This window comes from Notolabrus celidotus, chromosome 8 (genome assembly GCF_009762535.1).
Source record: "Notolabrus celidotus isolate fNotCel1 chromosome 8, fNotCel1.pri, whole genome shotgun sequence".
Lineage (NCBI taxonomy): Eukaryota > Metazoa > Chordata > Actinopteri > Labriformes > Labridae > Notolabrus > Notolabrus celidotus.
Genome location: NC_048279.1, coordinates 35,242,912 through 35,261,369, shown reverse-complemented (window position 1 = coordinate 35,261,369; position 18,458 = coordinate 35,242,912). Strand labels below are relative to the sequence as shown.

At 41.1% G+C, this 18,458-nt stretch overlaps 1 protein-coding gene across 1 annotated transcript in view; it reads right to left on the bottom strand.

Annotated features, from left to right (window-relative positions):
* Positions 1–1,691: 1,691 nt before the first annotated feature.
* The window catches only part of sparc (secreted protein, acidic, cysteine-rich (osteonectin)), a 37,271-nt gene continuing 20,504 nt past the window's right edge, over positions 1,692–18,458 (bottom strand). The window contains exons 4-10 of the mRNA XM_034689246.1: positions 15,819–15,912; positions 10,336–10,457; positions 10,026–10,146; positions 7,565–7,698; positions 5,479–5,627; positions 4,842–4,990; positions 1,692–2,463 (exon numbers count right to left, since the gene is read on the bottom strand). Of these exons, the coding sequence (XP_034545137.1) occupies positions 2,435–2,463; positions 4,842–4,990; positions 5,479–5,627; positions 7,565–7,698; positions 10,026–10,146; positions 10,336–10,457; positions 15,819–15,912 (798 nt within the window). The 3' untranslated portion in view covers positions 1,692–2,434. The remainder of the gene's footprint in view (positions 2,464–4,841; positions 4,991–5,478; positions 5,628–7,564; positions 7,699–10,025; positions 10,147–10,335; positions 10,458–15,818; positions 15,913–18,458) is intronic.

The window sequence follows — 18,458 nt, the reverse complement described above, 5'->3', positions numbered from 1 at the left end:
TGGTAAGTTAAAACAGTGCAACCACACTGTGTTTGCAGCCTGATTTAGACACCTTTTTATGAAATCCAAAACACCAAAAGTGAAGCAAAGTCTACCAAAAGTGACAGCTTTCTTGTAAGGATCATAAAGGCTGGGGTCAGGCTGCAGGATGCATGGTGGACAAAGAGGTGAGGCGACATGTAACACGTCATGACCACTCTGACGCTTAAAGCAAGGTGAGAAAGTCCACCAACTCCAATCAGCTATGCAGTTTGTCTGCACGATTGTAGAACAACTTGTCCCGTTTTAATGTGAATTTTGAGAGAGACCTTCTTGAAATTCAAATCCAGATTCCGCTTTTGGTCATGCAGGACTATCAATCTGACTTACGGCCCGTCTTGGATCCGTCACGGCACTGGATCTGATTGGTTTCTATTCTAGTCAATGTGTTAACTTCCACTGGATCCGTTGCGTTCAGACCTGCCGGATCAGAGACGCAAGACTTCTATTTGTGCCAGATGCCGGAGCACGACGCATCAATCTCAACAGAGCAGATGGAGCGGGACAGGAAGTCAGGTCTCACCAAAACAAAATGAAAACATCCGGTTAATTTTCAGAATAAAACACTCTGTGTTATCACCAGATCGTATTTCACTTAACTACAACAACAAACCAAAGTCATGATGAGTGGAGCCAGGCCTGGAGTCAACAGGTCAGAGGTTTTCAGAGGACCAGAAAGACAACATGGATGAGGAGAGGAGGAGGAGGAGAATCCTTGATTCAGTGATTACAGCGGGAAAACCTCGGTCACTTGACTCCAGCTGTCCGGTGGTCCAGCTTCTGAAAACGCAACCGGTGGGTGTTGATGGGCGAGAGAGAGCACGGAGACGGACCGGACACGGATCTGGTGGAAGTCCTGTGTCATCTACCCAGACATTTGCACGGTGGTTCTGCTTGCACATTATACAACGTAGAAACTAGACTGTTCGTCCCTTGGAGGTGATTTAGACTTCCTAAATGCCCTTCAGTTTCTAATCTTCTCTAAAACCTTGCTTAAACATGCTCAATCAAGTAGACGATGCAACAAAACCAACAGCTCAAATGTTGTTGAATTACCTGAGATGTAAAATGCTATCAGAATGAGCAGCCACCTAAACCACCAAGAGGGGGAAAAGTTGATGCACTTCACAATCAAAACTGAAGTAAACACTGGATTCAGTTGAATTTGTTGCACATAGATCATAAGAAGTGTGTGCAGTTCTTGTGCTAGATTCCAAAGGCTTGCAACATCTGCAGTTTGGGACTTTTGCTGACTCCCTTTTGTTGGGCAACCACCAATTCAGGCAGGACCAAATCTCAGTGACTGTTTCCTGATCATGTTTGAGAATAAAGCACCAAACATGAAAATATGCAGCGTGAGAAAAGGCAGAACGGACTTGTTTGTGAAGCTGGTACGAGGTCTGTTTTGTGGACTCACAAGGGATCATTCCAAGACATCTGGCACAGAACAGTGACTGCATGAGATAAAATGAGAAGCTATGAGAAACTTAGTATATCTCAACGTCCTACTTCCAATCCTTTCCGGAGCATGTAAACAAAGCGTCCTCCTCGGGGCCGAGCTGATAACCTGTCAGATCATCTCAACATCAAATTCCTCAGCAGAGGAGGAGGAGAAAGAAACGCAGATATGAACGCATGCAGAGAACCCCAGGTCGTTTCATAGTCTTTTATTCATTGAAGAGTTTGCTTGTGCTCTCAGTGTCAGTATAGAAACATGTTATTTATGAGAAAAACTCTCAGCCTGCGAGATTTTCCCCTCAGTAAATGTCCAAACAATATATCCTCTTTATTGTTTCAAATATCATACACGTGTGTCCTTGTCGGGGACACAGAATCTGTATGGAAAACAACAATGAACAGCTTTTAAAAAGCAGTAGTCAAAAAACCAAAATACACACAAAGATTAAAGAGCCCACCACCAAAAGAGTGCAAACAGTAAATCTGTGATTTGTAGAAAGCAAGCAGAGGGAGCATTTATTTAGAAACTTTATTTTCATCTTTACAGTTTTGTCTCCTTGAGATAATGTTTCAAACTGATCTCCAATTAAAGCCCTGAACAGGTGACAGTATATATAATATTGTCAACAACATACATTTACATCAGAGGTCTTCAGTTTTCTTTACTGGGTGTTTTTGTTCAACAAACAAGAGAATTTAAAAAAAACGTGACGGTTAGTACAGACTGTGCACATGTCTCTCTTTTGTAATCTTTTTTAGTGGTATAGGTAGGAAAAGGTCATTATTTCAAAAATAAAACAAACAAATAATTCGCAATTAGCACCGTTACTGTGATTTATTTTAACTTAGGGATCAGCACCTTGTCCCGTTAGTAGCGACTAGGAGTTGTCAAACTGCTGCTGCTGCTGCTGCTGCTGCTCGGAGGAGGAGGAGGAGCTTAGATGATGAGGTCTTTGTCGACGTCCTCTGCGAACACAAAGACAAGACAACCGTCAGTGTGTGTTCACTCTCAGAGCAGAGTGGAGACATCGGTCAGACAATACAGTAAAGAGGAGAAGATGAATGATGAAGAATTAAAGCTCCTGTGAGGACTCATGAAACAACCTGAAACTAACACACTACCAGTCAAAAGTTTGGACACACCTTCTCATTCAATGGGTTTCATTTATTCTAATCATTTTCAACATTGTAGATTAATACTGAAGACATCAAAACTATGAAATAATCTGCTTTTGCCATAATCTGGATTACAACAGTAGTTCTTCATTGTGTGCTAACCCTACCTCTGAACAACACAACTGATGGTCTCAAACACATGAAGAAGGCAAGTCATTCTACAAAGGCTCATGTTCATTAAGGCAGTGATTTTCAACCACTGTGCCGTGGCACACTAGTGTGCCGTGACAGATTGTCAGGTGTGCCGTGGGACATTATCAAATTTCACCTAATTATTTACAAAAAGTATTATTCATATACTGCAAATAATTTGCCATGTAGTGCGTCTGTGCCTGCAGTGTAGTGACTTGGACAGTAATTGAATACTCGTCCATGTACTGACCTGCGCTACCCACCCACTGGGTGGCAATAAAGCGCAATAATGACCTTGTTAATTTAAGACAACAGAATTAATGATCTGCGTGAAAGGTGTATGTGAAAAGATGTAGGCTTACAACAGCGATGGATAAATATTCAAAAAGGAAAAATGAAAACTCCAAACTGAGCACTGGATAAATTCTAACCTGGATGTAGAGTGTAATATGGGTGGAGGAAAAGGCAACTTTTATGAGAAGAACTACAACGGGGTCTGCGAGGGCTCTCAAAGCTAGCTACTTAGTAGCTGAACTCATAGCCAAATCAAAAAGTCACACACTGTGGCAGAGACATTAATACTACCAGCAAAAGCCATTGTAAATAAGAGGCTTCGCCCTGACAAAGTTAAAGAAGTAGCCAAAGTCCCTCTCTCAGAAAAATAGATTTTTTAATTCAGAGACTACACGTGTCATTTTGTAACACTTTTGGTTGGTGGTGTGACTCAGGATTTTTTTAATGTATGAAATGTGCCTTGGCTCAAAAAAGTTTGAAAAACACTGCATTAAGGTGCATTTTGACCACAAGTCCCGGGTCTTTTAGCCCCCAGAACTACTTCACCCTGAACTAAAAGGTTCCTGTGCCCCCATTGTTGTCTGCGTTTCAACCGCAGGCTGAAGTCCCCGGTAGATTGTGCAAATCAGGCCAGTGAGGTATGGAGGAAAAAAAACTATATTAAATAATATTTTGAAATCTTAATAAAATCTAAACTAGTTTGCATTCCCAGGAACTCCCTCTGTGTTTCAACAGCTGTGTAAACTCCACAAACACCGTTATGTTCAACCGTAAGTCCCAGGACCTTTGAAACGTACTACCCCACAAGCAGGGGCTTTCACGGGGGGAGATTATCTACCCCTGAACTAAATTTAGACCCTGGTTCCTCCGGTCGAAACGCACGTAGCTCAGGGGTAAAGTTCCTGCGGTCCTTTAGAAACCATTCCAGGAGACCACTTCATGAAGCAGACTGAGAGAATACCAAGAGTGTGCAAAGCTGTCATGAAGGAAAAAGGGGGCTACTTTACAGAATCTAAAATATAAAACATATTCTGCTTTGTTTAACACATTTTAAAAAAAATAATAATTCCATATATGTTCTTTCATAGTTTTGATGCCTTCAGTATTAATCTACAGTGTTTACAATAATTAAAATAAATACAAACCCTTGAAGGAGAAGGTGTTTCCAAACTTTTGACTGGTAGTGTTTATTAAAGGACACATAAAAACGGATACATTTCAGGATAAATTATTCATTTAGATGGTAAAAGTTGAAAAACTTGGGGGTAGGGGTAAGTGGGAGGAATTGGGATTGAGTGTTGGCATTCTAAAAAATATTCTTAATGACTCACTTTTTAAACCTGGAGGAAATAACATGCTAAATACTGTCATACTTCAGCCAAATATCTTTTTAAAAATGCTGTTTTCTGTTTTTATTTATAGTAAATTGGATAGTTTTAAGTTTTCAGTGTCACCTGTACACTTAAAAATATATATATATATGGATAGAGTGACATTTTATTCAATTAAAAGATATCTAGACTCTATATTTAACCTTAAAAACAGATGTTATCATGAGTTAAAGATGTCTTTAATTCAAAGCAGCTGAAAACTAAAGCTTCTGGATGTTTTATGAGTACTGATCTCAGGCACTCAGAGCAAAATAGTTGGTGCTGAGGTCCTTTGAGTTATATTTCACTGTTTTTCTTTGTGTTACTGCAAAAGAGAGGTTCAAATTAACGCTTTGAGGGTTCAATACTCACGCTCCTTGATGCCGAAGCAGTTGGCCCACTCCTCCAGGGCGATGTATTTGTCGTTGTCAGCATCGCACTGATCGAAGAAGCGGGTGGTGCAGTGCTCCATGGGGATCAGAGGGGCACGCAGGGGGGACAGCTCTGTGTGGGTCAGGTATCTGGTGGTATAAAGGCACAGGAGCGAGATGTGTTAACTCAGAGGTTGGTTATGGAGATGCATTTACAGGGACAATTTCTACACGTGCACCAAAACTCTGCAGCAGTCTCATTCTTCCTTGAGTTCTGGATCTCCTGCATGTTGTTTCTTAATGCTTCTTTTAAATGTGGGCTTTAAAGTCCAGCAGCACTTCATCATTTCTGGAAGATGAAGTCATAAAGTGGAAACAGCAGCTGCTTCTGCTGGATCCATCAGTCTGTGGTATGAGACCAGAAGCTGCATCATCCAAACTGGAAACCAATCAGCTCTCAGTCCGCCACAAACTCCACCAACATACTTATTTTGGTTTACAAGCTCTGACATGTGCTGACTCCACAAAGTCGTTATACAACCAGATTTATTTTCCAAAACGGCACCTCGTCTTTCTCCTCAGGCAGAGGACTTCCTGCTCTAACTATATAAGAGAGGGGGTTTTGTGTTTCTACGTACCCGTCGACTGGGTGCTGGTCGAGCTGGCCGAACTGCCAGTGGACGGGGAAGATGTACATGTTGTAGTTCTTCTCGAAGTCGTGAGCCAGCAGGTCCAGAGAGTGAGCACCGGCCTGGAGCCTCTTCTCGTTCTCGAAGATCTTCTTCACCTGAAGGATAAAACGAGACACAATCCATGTTACCTTAAAGTAAACTCAGATACAAACACGACAGCTCAACAGTTCATGCTCCACAGTTTGCTGTTTGAGTGGTGTTGATAGTGTTGCAGCAATCTGGATTTCTAAAGGTTAAAATGTCCTGACTGTCAGGTTAAAGAACAGCTTCAGCTTCTTGCTGCTCACTCTTGAAATCTGTGAATTAAATGGTTACTGTTGGGTGAATCAACACCAACATTTTCTGTTATGAACCAATTCTGCTGCTTTAATTTGGCTTGAGTTGCGTTTTGCAAAATGCAAATTGGCTTTTTTTTTTTTTAACCCTGAAGAATCTGCATTAATCCGCTGACATTAACCCCTTAAGGAAGTTTCATGAATAGGCTTGAGAGACTTTTCTCTACATTTGCAAGCATTCAAAGTTCAACTAAGTGCAGTTAAAAGCGGCAACCTCTGGCTGCAAGAATTGAAGCCAATGCAGAAGTGTATAAAAACTGCAGTTCCACGAGTGTCCACTTGAGGCTGGCTCTGGAAGTACTGGAAACCACATACACACCCATTCAAAGAAGCCGATCTTTACAGCAGAAATAAACATGTTCACAGCCTAGTTCAAAAGATGAGTGTAGTCTTGATAGCTTGAGTCTTCCAATGAGAGGCACAGCTAACTTGATTGACAGGCGGGAACACTGTAGCTGTTGGCTAGGAGGCTCAAAGCCCGCCTCTTTACGTCACACTCACTCAACAGCAGTTATGTTGAGTTCAACATTTCCAATATGGCTGCCGCTGATGATTGGCTTCAAAACACAGACTGTATAAATAATGGACGCAGTATCCGTGACGTCACCCGTCTGTTCCTGAGCGAAGTTTTGAAGCCAATCGACGGCGGGAGCCATATTGGAAACACTGAACTCAACCAAACTTAGTGTGAAGTAAAGAGGCGGAGTTTGAGCCTCCTAGCCAACAGCTATGTGTTCCCGCCTGTCAATCAAGTCAGTCATGTCCTTGTTTGGCCGATTGAGAAATTAGCTTCTTAGACCCAAGCTGGTTTTTTGAACCAGGCTGTAAACATGTTTATTTCTGCTGTAAAGATTGTCTTCTTTGAATGGGTGTGTATGTGGTTTCTGGTGTTTCTGCAGCTAGCCTCAAGTGGACGCTTGATGAACTGCAGTTTATAACACTTCTGCATGGGCTTCATATTTTGAGACAGGAGGTTGCCGCTTGCTTCAAAAGACAGCGCTTCAGAGACAGATGGGTGACGTCACTGATACTATGTCCATTATCTATACAGTCCCTTTGCGCTCTGCTAGATCAGACTATTTGAGCTGTTTGGTTAGAGTTTGTTTGAGTGTGTGTCGGTGAATGGTTGATGTTAGCTGGCTCAGTTTGCGTTGTTGCTGCTGTAAGGGAGCTAACGAGAGGCACTCAGAAGCATGCATTAACTTAGAAAACGTGGTTTAAATGTTGGCGTCATGGTTAATGATCAGTCTCGTTAACACTCCTCTGATGAGGTCGGTGTAAATGCGTTGTAAAGTTTGCATTACAGACCACTTAGTGAAGCTGCTTTTAAACTCTGACTCCCCAGAAAGCTCTTGTTCCTGTTGAAACTACTCTGAACAGCCTCTGGAAGTTGAACAGACTCTGAGTAGTGTGATGTTTAAAACTTGTACACAGGATGTTTAACTCCTCTCTGCTTTAGAGCTTCATTTCAGTCTTAGAAACGTTTCCTCAGCGTCTGTAAATAACGCTCTTTAAGTGTTTGGATTAGACTTTGACTCTAGCTGTGTTTTAGATACTCTAAAAGTCTGTGTGCTGCAGTCTTTCTTTCACACTCTGGATGGTATTATCTCCTTCATTAAGTCAACTCCACTCCATCATTCTGCAGTGGGACAGTCTGGAGGACAGAGACGTATGAAATGATCAAAGCAGCTCCTCACCCTGAGCTTCTGCTTCTCGGTCAGCAGGTTGTTGTCCTCGTCGCGCTCGTACAGAGTCACCAGGACGTTCTTCAGCCAGTCCCTCATACGCAGGGGGAACTCGTTCAGCTCGGTGTCCATGCAGGGCTCGATCACTGCGGAGAGAAGACACAATCTGAGCGTTCAGACTTTTACTCTAATTCATGAAAATAAAATTCAAATATTTGATTACAGATTCAAGATCAGGACTTCAATTTGTCACTGTTAAAGTGGGAGACATTTTTAAATGAGTGTTATTTTCATTGTAGTGAATGAATAAAGTAAAGTTGCCTAAATCTGACCTTAATTCTGCAGCTTTAAATGTATGGGGCGCCATATTTTTAATCTTCCTAACATTTAATTTTGTTGTGAAAAATATATTAAGTTAAAATCACTGTTATATCCAAATGCTAAATCTAAATGTTAAATATAATGTTAAATATAAATATTAAACATAAATTTTAAATATAAATATTAAACATAAATGTTAAATATAAATATTGAACATAAGTGTTAAATATAAATATAAATGTTAAATGTAAATCTTAATGTTAAATGTAAATCTAAATGTTAAATATAAATCTAAATGTTAAATATAAATATGAATGTTAAATGTAAATCTAAATGTTAAATGCAAATCTAAATGTTAAATATAAATATAAATGTTAAATATAAATATTAAATTTAAATTTTAAATCTAAATATTAAATCTTAATGTTAAATGCAAATATTGAACCTAAATGTTAAACATAAATCTAAATGTTAAATGCAAATATTGAACATAAATGTTAAACATAAATCTAAATGTTAAATGTAAATATAAATGTTAAATATAAATGTAAATGTTAAATGTAAATGTTAAATATAAATGTTAAATATAAATGTTAAATATGAATCTAAATGTTAAATATAAATATGAATGTTAAATGTAAATCTAAATGTTAAATATAAATATAAATGTTAAATGCAAATCTAAATGTTAAATATAAATCTTAATGCTAAATATAAATATAAATGTTACATATAAATATAAATGCTGGATATACATATAAATGTTAAATATAAATATAAATGCTAGATATACATATAAATGTTAAATATAAATATAAATGCTAAATGTTACTTTGCGATCCTAAATATTAGCTGATATGTAAATTCACTCTGCCACCTCGCGGAAATACCAAAATAGAAGCTTCATGAAGCGATACAGACTTAGCAATAGCAACTTAGCTTGTCTGTACCACAGCTTAATATTTAATATTGCGGAGCAACATTTAACATTTAGTTATATTTAATATTTATATTTATATTTAACATTTAGATTTATATTTAGCATTTGGATTTAACAATGATTTTAACTTAATATATTTTTCACAACAAAATTAAATGTGAAGAAGATCTCAAATTATCCTCTAAATGTGATAAAAATGTGACTTTTAAAGATTCACTCTACATTTTTATGACGTTTTGGAGCTAAATGTGGAGAAATGTTGTTGTTATTTTCAGTGTGCACAACTTTACAAACAGCGCTCCATATAAATGTTGTTTTTTTCCAGCATGAAATTGTATTAGTGAATCTTGTGTGCACCACATAGAAGCACAGTAAGGAAGATTTTAAAACATGGTGTTGACGTCATTTCATCAGCCTGAAACCTCTTGAATTCTCCTGCACCTTGATCTCCATTTGCACCCTTCAGCCCTGACTAATCTCCCAATGTGCATCTGTGTCTCTGTGTGTGTGTGTGTGTGTCTGTCTCTGTGTGCGTCTGTCTCTGTGTGTGTGTGTGTGTGCGTCTGTCTCTGTGTGTGTGTGTCGTGTTCAGTTTGAACAGTGGAAGAAATGCAGCCTGCGTGTTTGGACAGATCTTCCCCTTTGCTGAGCTGCAGCCTGCAGGCCAGACACGACGGTGTGAGCCGCCCATCAGTCACAGTCAGAGACGTCCAAGCACTGACACGAGCTCTCCTGAGAGACCGCTTCAACCGCTGAGCTTATCACACGGATGGATCAAAGCTAAACTGGCACGAAATGCTCTGGAAATTTGCATCTGAGTGATACCTCAGTCGTAAACAAACGTGTGGAGTTCAGATCTTATCTAAGTTTGAAACACACGCCAATGAGATGCATACTCTTCCTGCCTCCTCAGCCTACATTAACATCTGGTCCTGGTTAAACGGGTGAACCCAGGGTGGAGTCGATGTTCCCTCCATGGAGTTCATGAAGCAATGACTCAAAACAGCTTAAATGATCCACAAAGAAAGGTCTTCAATGAGCTGTTCACTGTTTCTAATCCAATCACAGACAAAAGGTCATCTTAATGTTTTGGATTCAATCATTTACTGACCTTTCTATCCTGAGTATTTAACGTTTCATCTCAAAATAGCTCCCACAATGTCCAGAGTGACAGTTATGTAAGTGTTTTTTAAAGATGCATCCTCAGCTCACGTTTGCAGGATCCGATGTAGTCCAGGTGCAGCTTGTGGCCCTTCTTGGTTCCCTCCAGAGCGCACTTGGTGGCAAAGAAGTGGCAAGAGGAGTCGTAGGTCTTGTTGTCGGTTCCACAAACCTGGAAAAGAAGAGAGATGAGTTCCCACAGCGAGAGATTTCACTGCAATTTCTCAAAAGTCTTGTGTGCAAACTTCATGCCAAGAATCATCCGAATGTTCTCTGTGGTTTTAGAGATTCTGTGTTGAGTTCACATGTGCAGACTAAATGTGAGTTTATGTAAAGATGGATTGTTTTGGGTCTGACTCACATGCTCGAACTCTCCCTCAGCAGGAGGGCAGGTGGAGGGATCCTGGCACACACACATGGGGGTGTTGCTGTCGTCGACCTCACACACTTTGCCCTTCTTGCAGTGATGCATCAGGCAGGGGTCTGTGGGGAAAAAGCATCAGGCATTAAAGCACAGTAAGAGTCTATTCTTCAGGGAGTGAGACAGGAGCTAGACAGAGACACCATGACCAAGTCCAGACACGAATACTTTCCAACACCATGGCAGCTTTTTTTTGCCAAAATAAAACCCAATAAACTTTTTAATGTCTGAGAGCATCACCGAGCAAAATGACGTAACCTATGAGGTCTTCAAAGAGCTTGTGTCTGACTGAAGCAGCAGTTTGTCCAAGAAGAGAAAACATCAGTCTAGAAGAAGCTGCTTCTTTTCAAAGAGATTATAAGTCATGGAAAAGTGCTCGAGGTAAAGAAGGAGGGACAAATATTAACCCTGGACAGGAGCTGAAACAATTTCTGGACACTCTTCTTTTAATCCTCCTAATGCATGGAAAAACCAAAGTGCAAGTCCAAAGTGAAGTGATCTGTCTTTACCACCTATCATCAAATGATGTCAGGAGCACAAACTTTACATTTATACTTCTAATAATGGCGCTATTTGATACTAAACTGTTAGTTTTTTCATTTATTGACATCCCTTCATCCTTTCAGATTCCATATTTTGCCCTTTTTGGTTTAAGATCCAAAGACAAGAATTTAAATTGTGCTATTTTAGGCATTATCTTTATTTTAATTACTGGAAGTGTCCAAAAATTGCCTTTTTTAGCTAATTATAGTCCCTAAATGTGTCTTAATCTAGTCTTTTTCTGTCCTTGTGTCATTCTTTTCAGGCAGTAGCTTTTGGGGCAGCAGTTAGTAGCTTAGGTTAGATTACTGTAACTCCCTCTTATCAGGCTGCCCCAATAAGTCTCTAAAGATTCTTCAGCTAGTTCAAAACGCCGCAGCTCGAGTATTGACTAAAACTAGGAAGAGGGAGCACATTTCTCCAGTGCTAGCTTCTCTACACTGGCTCCCAATAAAATGTAGAATAGAATTTAAAATCCTTCTTTTAACCTACAAAGCCCTTAAAAATCAGGCACCCTCGTATCTTAAAGAGCACATAGTGCCCTATTACCCCTCTAGAACTCTACGCTCCCAACATGCAGGCTTGCTAGTTGTACCTAAAATCTCTAAAAGTAGTGTGGGAGGTAGAACCTTCAGTTATCAGGCCCCTCTCCTTTGGAATCATCTACCAGTCAGGGTCCGGGAGGCAGACACCCTCTTCACTTTTAAGAGTAGACTTAAAACTTTCCTTTTTGATAAAGCTTATAGTTAGAGCTGGATCAGGCTTGGACCAGCTTTTGTCATGCTGCTATAGGCCTAGACTGCCGGGGGAACTGGCACACTGACACACTGGGATCCTAGCTCACCTTCTTCCCCCCAACCCCTTCATCACTTACTTTAACTCTGCCTGTCCCATTAAAGTTACTAACCATAGACCTTTCTGGAGTCCCTGAGCTCCATTGTCTCGTAGATTCCTCTGAGCTGCCGTAGACGTCCTCCTGCTGCGGATGTGCTGGACTCCAGCGGCAACAGCTTCTACGACTCGTCTCATCACTATCACCTCTCTCTCTTTTACTCCCCTCTACCTGTCTTTCCAGACCCAACTCAGTCGAGGCATGATGGCTGTCTAACATGAGTCTGGTTCTGCCTGAGGTTTCTGCCTGTTAAAAGGAAGTTTTTCCTCACCACTGTAACTAGCTAAATACTGCGATGTGCAATGCTCATGATGGATTAAGGTGGGGTCAGACTGAGTCTTACCCTGTCTTGGTGTTGGGTCTCTGTTCATAATTTGACATAGTGTGGTCTAGACCTGCTCTGTTTGTAAAAGCGTCTTGAGATAACGTTTGTTGTGATTTGGCGCTATACAAATAAAGATTGATTGATTGATTGATGATTAGTCCATCGGGACTTGGCTTGGGAATTGGAGGGTCGCTGGTTCAAGTCCCAGAGTTGACAAAGTGGCTGGATAGGTGCCGGTCCATCTACCTGGGCACGGCTGAGGTGCCCTTGAGCAAGGCGCTGGTTGATTGCAGCCACCACTGACATCTCTCCTAAGCGCCTTTGTGCATGATTGTGTGTATAACAAACTATGTGTATGTAGCATGATCAAAATAAGCACACGGGTGAAAATTTGAAATTCCCCCATGGGGGTTAATAAAGTATGTTTACTCTCTAATCTGATGGAATTTAGTGGTTAAATTTGAGCTAAATTTCACAAGCAGGGCCACACCTCTTCCATATCCATAAATGCAAACTTGACCATTTACTCCTTTCTCGCTCTTGTTTTCTGCATCCCTCCTTCCCTCCTCTTCCTTCTCTCTGCTCCTCCTCTCTTCTTATCCCTAGGGTCCCGAGGGGGTTTGTCGTGCCCGGGTGCTACGGCGGATCCCCTCCTAAGCTTCCCCTGAACCACCACGAGTTCAAAATCAATACATCCAATTAAACCGTGATCAATAAACCATCTGTAAAGCTCACTCTGTTGCTGGTGTGGTCCTTGAGAGTGAATTGACATGATAATCTTCTGAAAACCTGCAAAAGTACAATCATGCCACCACATCCATCTGACAAAGATATCATGATAGGATTCAGAGTACACATTATTTTGGGGAAAACAAATGCTGAGTGTGTTTCTTTCATGCATTTCATTGCAGACTGCATCACTAATTAAACTCCATAATTTAGTTCCATTGTTTTGGCACCTAGGGAGGACAAAGAACCCAAACTGTCTGACGCTGGTTGAGGTAAGCAAAGAGTAAAAGTGGGTGCATGTTTTCCATTGTGGTATTTTGTGTTTAGTCACAGTAAATGAGTTCTGTAAATCTTCCTGGACAGCTCAGGCAGGACTAAACATCTCCTCCTAGAACAGTTTGTACAGTTGGACTGTTTCCGTGCCACTGGTGTTGCCTGTGGTTCAGTCGATCTGGGTGGAACACGTAATTACAGCCGCCTCCTCCTCTCAGGATGAGGCAGTCTGTTATTACGGCTTGTTTCATTTGCCCGTCTGAGGATTCAATGAACCCTCCAAAGTCGTGTAGTGTAGCCGGAGGGCAGAAGATCGAGACGCAATTAAATCAGATGTTGTGAAAGGTGGTCGATGCGTTTTATACCTGGAGTCACTGAAACGTCTAGATGTGAGGGATTTATGGGAGTTTGAGTGTAAATGAGCGCTGAAGCTATGAGAATATGTCTACTCATATCTGTGCAGGAGTGTTACATTATGGAAAGACATTTTAATCTCTTTGACGACTTTATCTTTAACTTTTATGCATGCAAAACAATCAAACGCCAACTTCTGGACAGTGAAATTATTGATTTGTTTACTGAAGCAAAAGTTTCTGTTACAAAAAAACAAATTCTGATGATGTATTAATTTATATTTTACTTCTTAAAAGCGTACAAAGATAACACATTGGGGCATTTTACCTTCTTCCAGAGTCATATTACTTTTTCTTTGAATTAGCGATGACTGATTTTTTTTGTCTGTTCATTTTATGGCCACTAGAGGGCAGCAGAGACACTCTCAAACAGAAAACTGACATATTATCACGGTCGAGGTAGGATTTGGAGAATGTGTTCGCTGTTGTTTACGATTGCTCTGTAACTTTACAAACAGATGCAAATCGACTTTAAGCTGCTGTTGGTAGGAATGGTGTTAAAAATGTTAATTTTTTTCTGCTGGGTTTGGAGAAAAGGTCATAATACCCATCTGTACTCATCGGTAAGTGGAGTAATTTGAGCAAATTTCAAAATGCCTTTGTTTCAAGCATTGTTATTATTCCCCTCGTTCCCATTGTGATGCACCAATCATAGCTAATCTCCAATCCTCTGTCCTGAATGGTTAAGGGACAGCCCCTACTACGTTCTCTGATTGGTTATGAGTCCGGCACTATCATGACTGCACACGCCGATCTGTGTTGATTAGAAGTCCCTCTCTCTGAACAGATGTTTACTCTGTGACTACCAACATCAGCTTTAACTATTTATTTGATTCAAATGTGTTTGTGTCCACTTCAGTGATGTATTCCTTATAATATGTTCATGTTTAAACTCTTTCATATTCAGGACTTTGAAGTCAAATGGGACGGTTACTGAAAAACCCACAAACTAAACCATTAAGGTTCGGTTCTTTGCCATTAGATTTGCCATTTCACTACATTTGTTAAACACAGAGGATGTCATTTCTGCTGCTGACGCCTGGTCACTAAACGGCAACCTCTGGCAGTGAGAATTGAAGCCAATGTGGAAGTGCTAAAAACTGCAGTTCCACAAGCGTCCACTAGAGGCTGGCTCCGGAAGGACCAGAAACCACATACACACCCATTCAAAGAAGACGATCTTTACAGCAGAAATAAACATGTTTATGTGGAGTGTAGTCTGGATAGCTAATTTCTCGATTTGCACACACTGTACGGGGGGTGAATGCTTTCATAATGTGGTAATTTTGAAGACTTTAAGATTACGAGAGGCACAGCTGACTTGATTGACAGGCGGGAACTCCTCTTTATGTCACACTAGCTCGACAGCAGTTATGTTGAGTTCAGCATTTCCAATATGGCTCCCCGCAACGATCGGCTTCAAAACAGCGCTTCAGAAACAGATGGATGACGTCACGGATACTACGTTCATTATTTACACAGTCTATTGTTTCCACGTATGAGATGCTGCCTCTAGTGTCCACCACAAGGAAGTACATCACTGTACGAAAGACAGAATCCTGGTGGAGAGGCTAAGATGTCTTTAATGTATAACCATATTTTAGCAGGATGATATTACTTGGATTCATGATCTAGTTAAAACTAGATACAAAAAGCTAGCTATAGCAGCCTATCAGCTAAGCTAGCACACTATGATATGATCTCTCTGAAACCCACTGTAAAAGTTTAATTTTTGAACGTGCTCGAGGAAGATTTCAGACTGAAAAGGAGAGGAGGGGAGGAGATTTGCAGACACATCTTATATCACAGATTCCCATTGGAATGAATGGACTTCTTGTAGACTCACGTAAGTTGAAACGAGGCGTAAGGGGTCTCTCACCAAAACAATAACACAAAGACGATTTTTAATGATGCTTTCTTCATCCTAAAATGGTCAGTGTGTTTATTTATTCTATGTTCTAATAATTTCTTTGTATTCTAATAATCTGGCAGCAGGTTCCAGTAGCTCAGTTAGACAGTTTGCCAGCTTCACTCTGTGTTTCTGACATACTATCTTGTTTTTATGTCATTACCAAGAAGACAGGCAAATAACTAAACCTTTACCTTAAACAAAACTGGTGTTTTCTTTGGGTTTGGCTGTTAACATCTGACACATCTCATCACAACATAAACCAGAAGTGCATTCGTTCCTCATTAATGTCGTCCTGAGTGCAAAGAACAAGGTTAAGTGTGTGTGTGTTTGTGAACTTACTCTCAACGACGACTTCTTCTTCTTCTTCAACATCAATGGCCTCGTCAAACTCTCCAATCTCAATCTGGACGGGGTTTGCCCCAACTTCAGGCTCCTGGAAAACACAAGAGGTCAAAGGTCAGACTGCAAGCGGCTGAAGCTTAATGACCCACATGCAAAGGAATGCAGAGTCATCAGGGGTCCAAAGGGATCACAATGAGTGATTAAGAGGGAGAAGTGAGAGCCCCTCTCTGAGTTTTTCTCAATGCACTCTCTAAATTAGGTCCAGCTGATGATTTCCTTTCCCTGCAGCCTTCAGGGTTTTATTTCTGCAGGATGTCCACTTTAAACCAAACCGCTTAAATATCCCTGGTTTTCCTGAAAAAGTTTAAACGTCACCACTAAAGAAGGTTCCTCCCTAACAGCCAAACAGAGTCTGGGAGCAGAGAGACCATAATATCCAACAATAACAAGCAGCTGGGTCCACATGTGGTGAAGCCATGAAAAACGTAATGGCTTCCTGACCGGCTGGCAGGCCTGATCGGCCGGCTAAAATTAACAGCTGTGGGATCTCTGGTCCCGCTGGACCTCTGGAACAGGAAACGATAAAATGTTCACATGAAGTCTCACTGCGATGGTCTGACACGGAGGTATTTTAGTCCTGTTTTTAAAGGGTTTTTATAGGACAGTGTGCCCCATTAGAAATTAGAAACAAACCCTATTAAAATAAAGCAACTTTAGCATCTCCTATTAAGGTAAAACTGTTGAGGGAGCTGGAAGGATATCATGTTTACAACCTTGTCTGTTTGTTGGAAAGATTTGAGGGAACACTCAGATGTCACTGATGGATTTGGTGATCAGACTGGTGGGGTTTGGGGTCTTGGTTGGATCCAGGATTACGCTATGATGGAACAAACACTGCTTTCTATGCTGCATAGTTATGACTCTGCTTGACTTGGATCTTGCACCTGCTGCTCCATCATGCACTGTTAGCTTAGCGTCATACAAACGTTGCTGTTTTTTGGTTTCAATGCATCCCAAAATACAGCAGGATGCAACATAATGAACTTGGGTAATATGCAAGTTTACTTAAGTGTTATAACTTGTGTTGTGCATGTGTATTTCAGCTCTCTCACCACTTCTGGACCCAATGGAAAATATCACACCAGGTCCAAACCAACACCTACATTGCACTTGAGACCCTTTTTGTAACGAGAACTTTGAATATTGGGGATTGGATCCCTCAGATAAATTTTGTATTTGTTCCATATAGAGTTTAGAGTCATGTTTATTGATTCAGCCAATTAAACTTTACTTATGACAGCTATAACTTCAAGAGGAAGGCTGCAGACACAGTCTACATTTTTATTTCAGACCCATCAAGGACCCTTTCCTCCATTGGGTCCCTTAAGCCTCGTCTCCACCAAGCGGTCTGGTATGGATCGGTACAGTTTGATACGGGTCGGATCGGTAACGCCTGATCCTGTTTGCGTTTCCACAGTCAACCGTGCCCTACTTGGTGGGCGGTGTGTAAGCCGCGATGAGAAATACAGCTGTCACACGGGAAGTGACGATTCTTTCGACCAATCAACAGACTGCAGTGTTTCTAGCTCCACCTTCTGGGGTCGGATCGGTGTGTCTGGCACCCCAACAGAAGGGTACCAAATAGAGGGACGGAACGGCTCGGTAATTTGGGGACCTGTCCCGGTTTTAGTCAATGGAAACGCCACGAAATGCGTGCCGTACCGAGACGAACCGAACTGAACCGCTTGGTGGAAACGGGGCTTTACTGTGTCAGTCCTACCCCCACCCCCTGACTCCTCTATAATGCCTTTTCACCCAACTGTGAGATAAATTGACAGTGCAAGGATTTGAATCAACCCAATCTACAACTTTTGTCAATGGAAAACCCAAAAAGGGACGGTTCCAAAGGGGTCACCTAGAGTCAAGTTGTTGCATTCAGTGTAAATTTAGCAGACTGACATCAATGGCTCAGGGGTGTAGATTTGCTGAACAGAAACAACCTCCTCAGGATTTTTATTCTGGAGGTCAACACTCCCAGAAATCAATCCCAAGGGAGGCCAGTGGATAATCTCAAGATATGTCAAAGAAAAATGACTCTCTTTTGAGACTTTCTCTTATTGCTAGCTGCACACTGCTTTAGTTAAGAGGGTTAGATTTAGGGTTACGCCTCCCAGACACCTCCCTTTAGAAGTCTGGGACCAAGAGCTTGCTGCAGGGAATATATACAACATCTAGCCTGGTGACACCTTAGATCCTAGGAGGAGCTGGAAAACTTTCTGGGAGAGCAGGATGCCTGGGTCAACTTGCTTAGCTTGCTACGACCACAATCCAATGAGCAGGAGAAAATGGATGGATGGATGATCTCTCATAAAACAAGGTGATTTCCATTGCTTGCATTAAGGTTTACATGACCAGTGGATGGATTGAGTCAGAGTCAGCTGTGGGAGTGAAAACATTACTGAACTGGAGAAGTGAAACCCCAAAGCTCCACCGCAGATCAGATAATCTCTGCGAGCAGCTGTGAGGCTCTGGAAACATCCCGGACGCCAAATCAAACTCACATGAGAGCAATAAGTATCTGTGTCAGGTTTCCCAAGGAAATCAGTCCAACATGTTTAGCCACAAACAAAAGAGAGG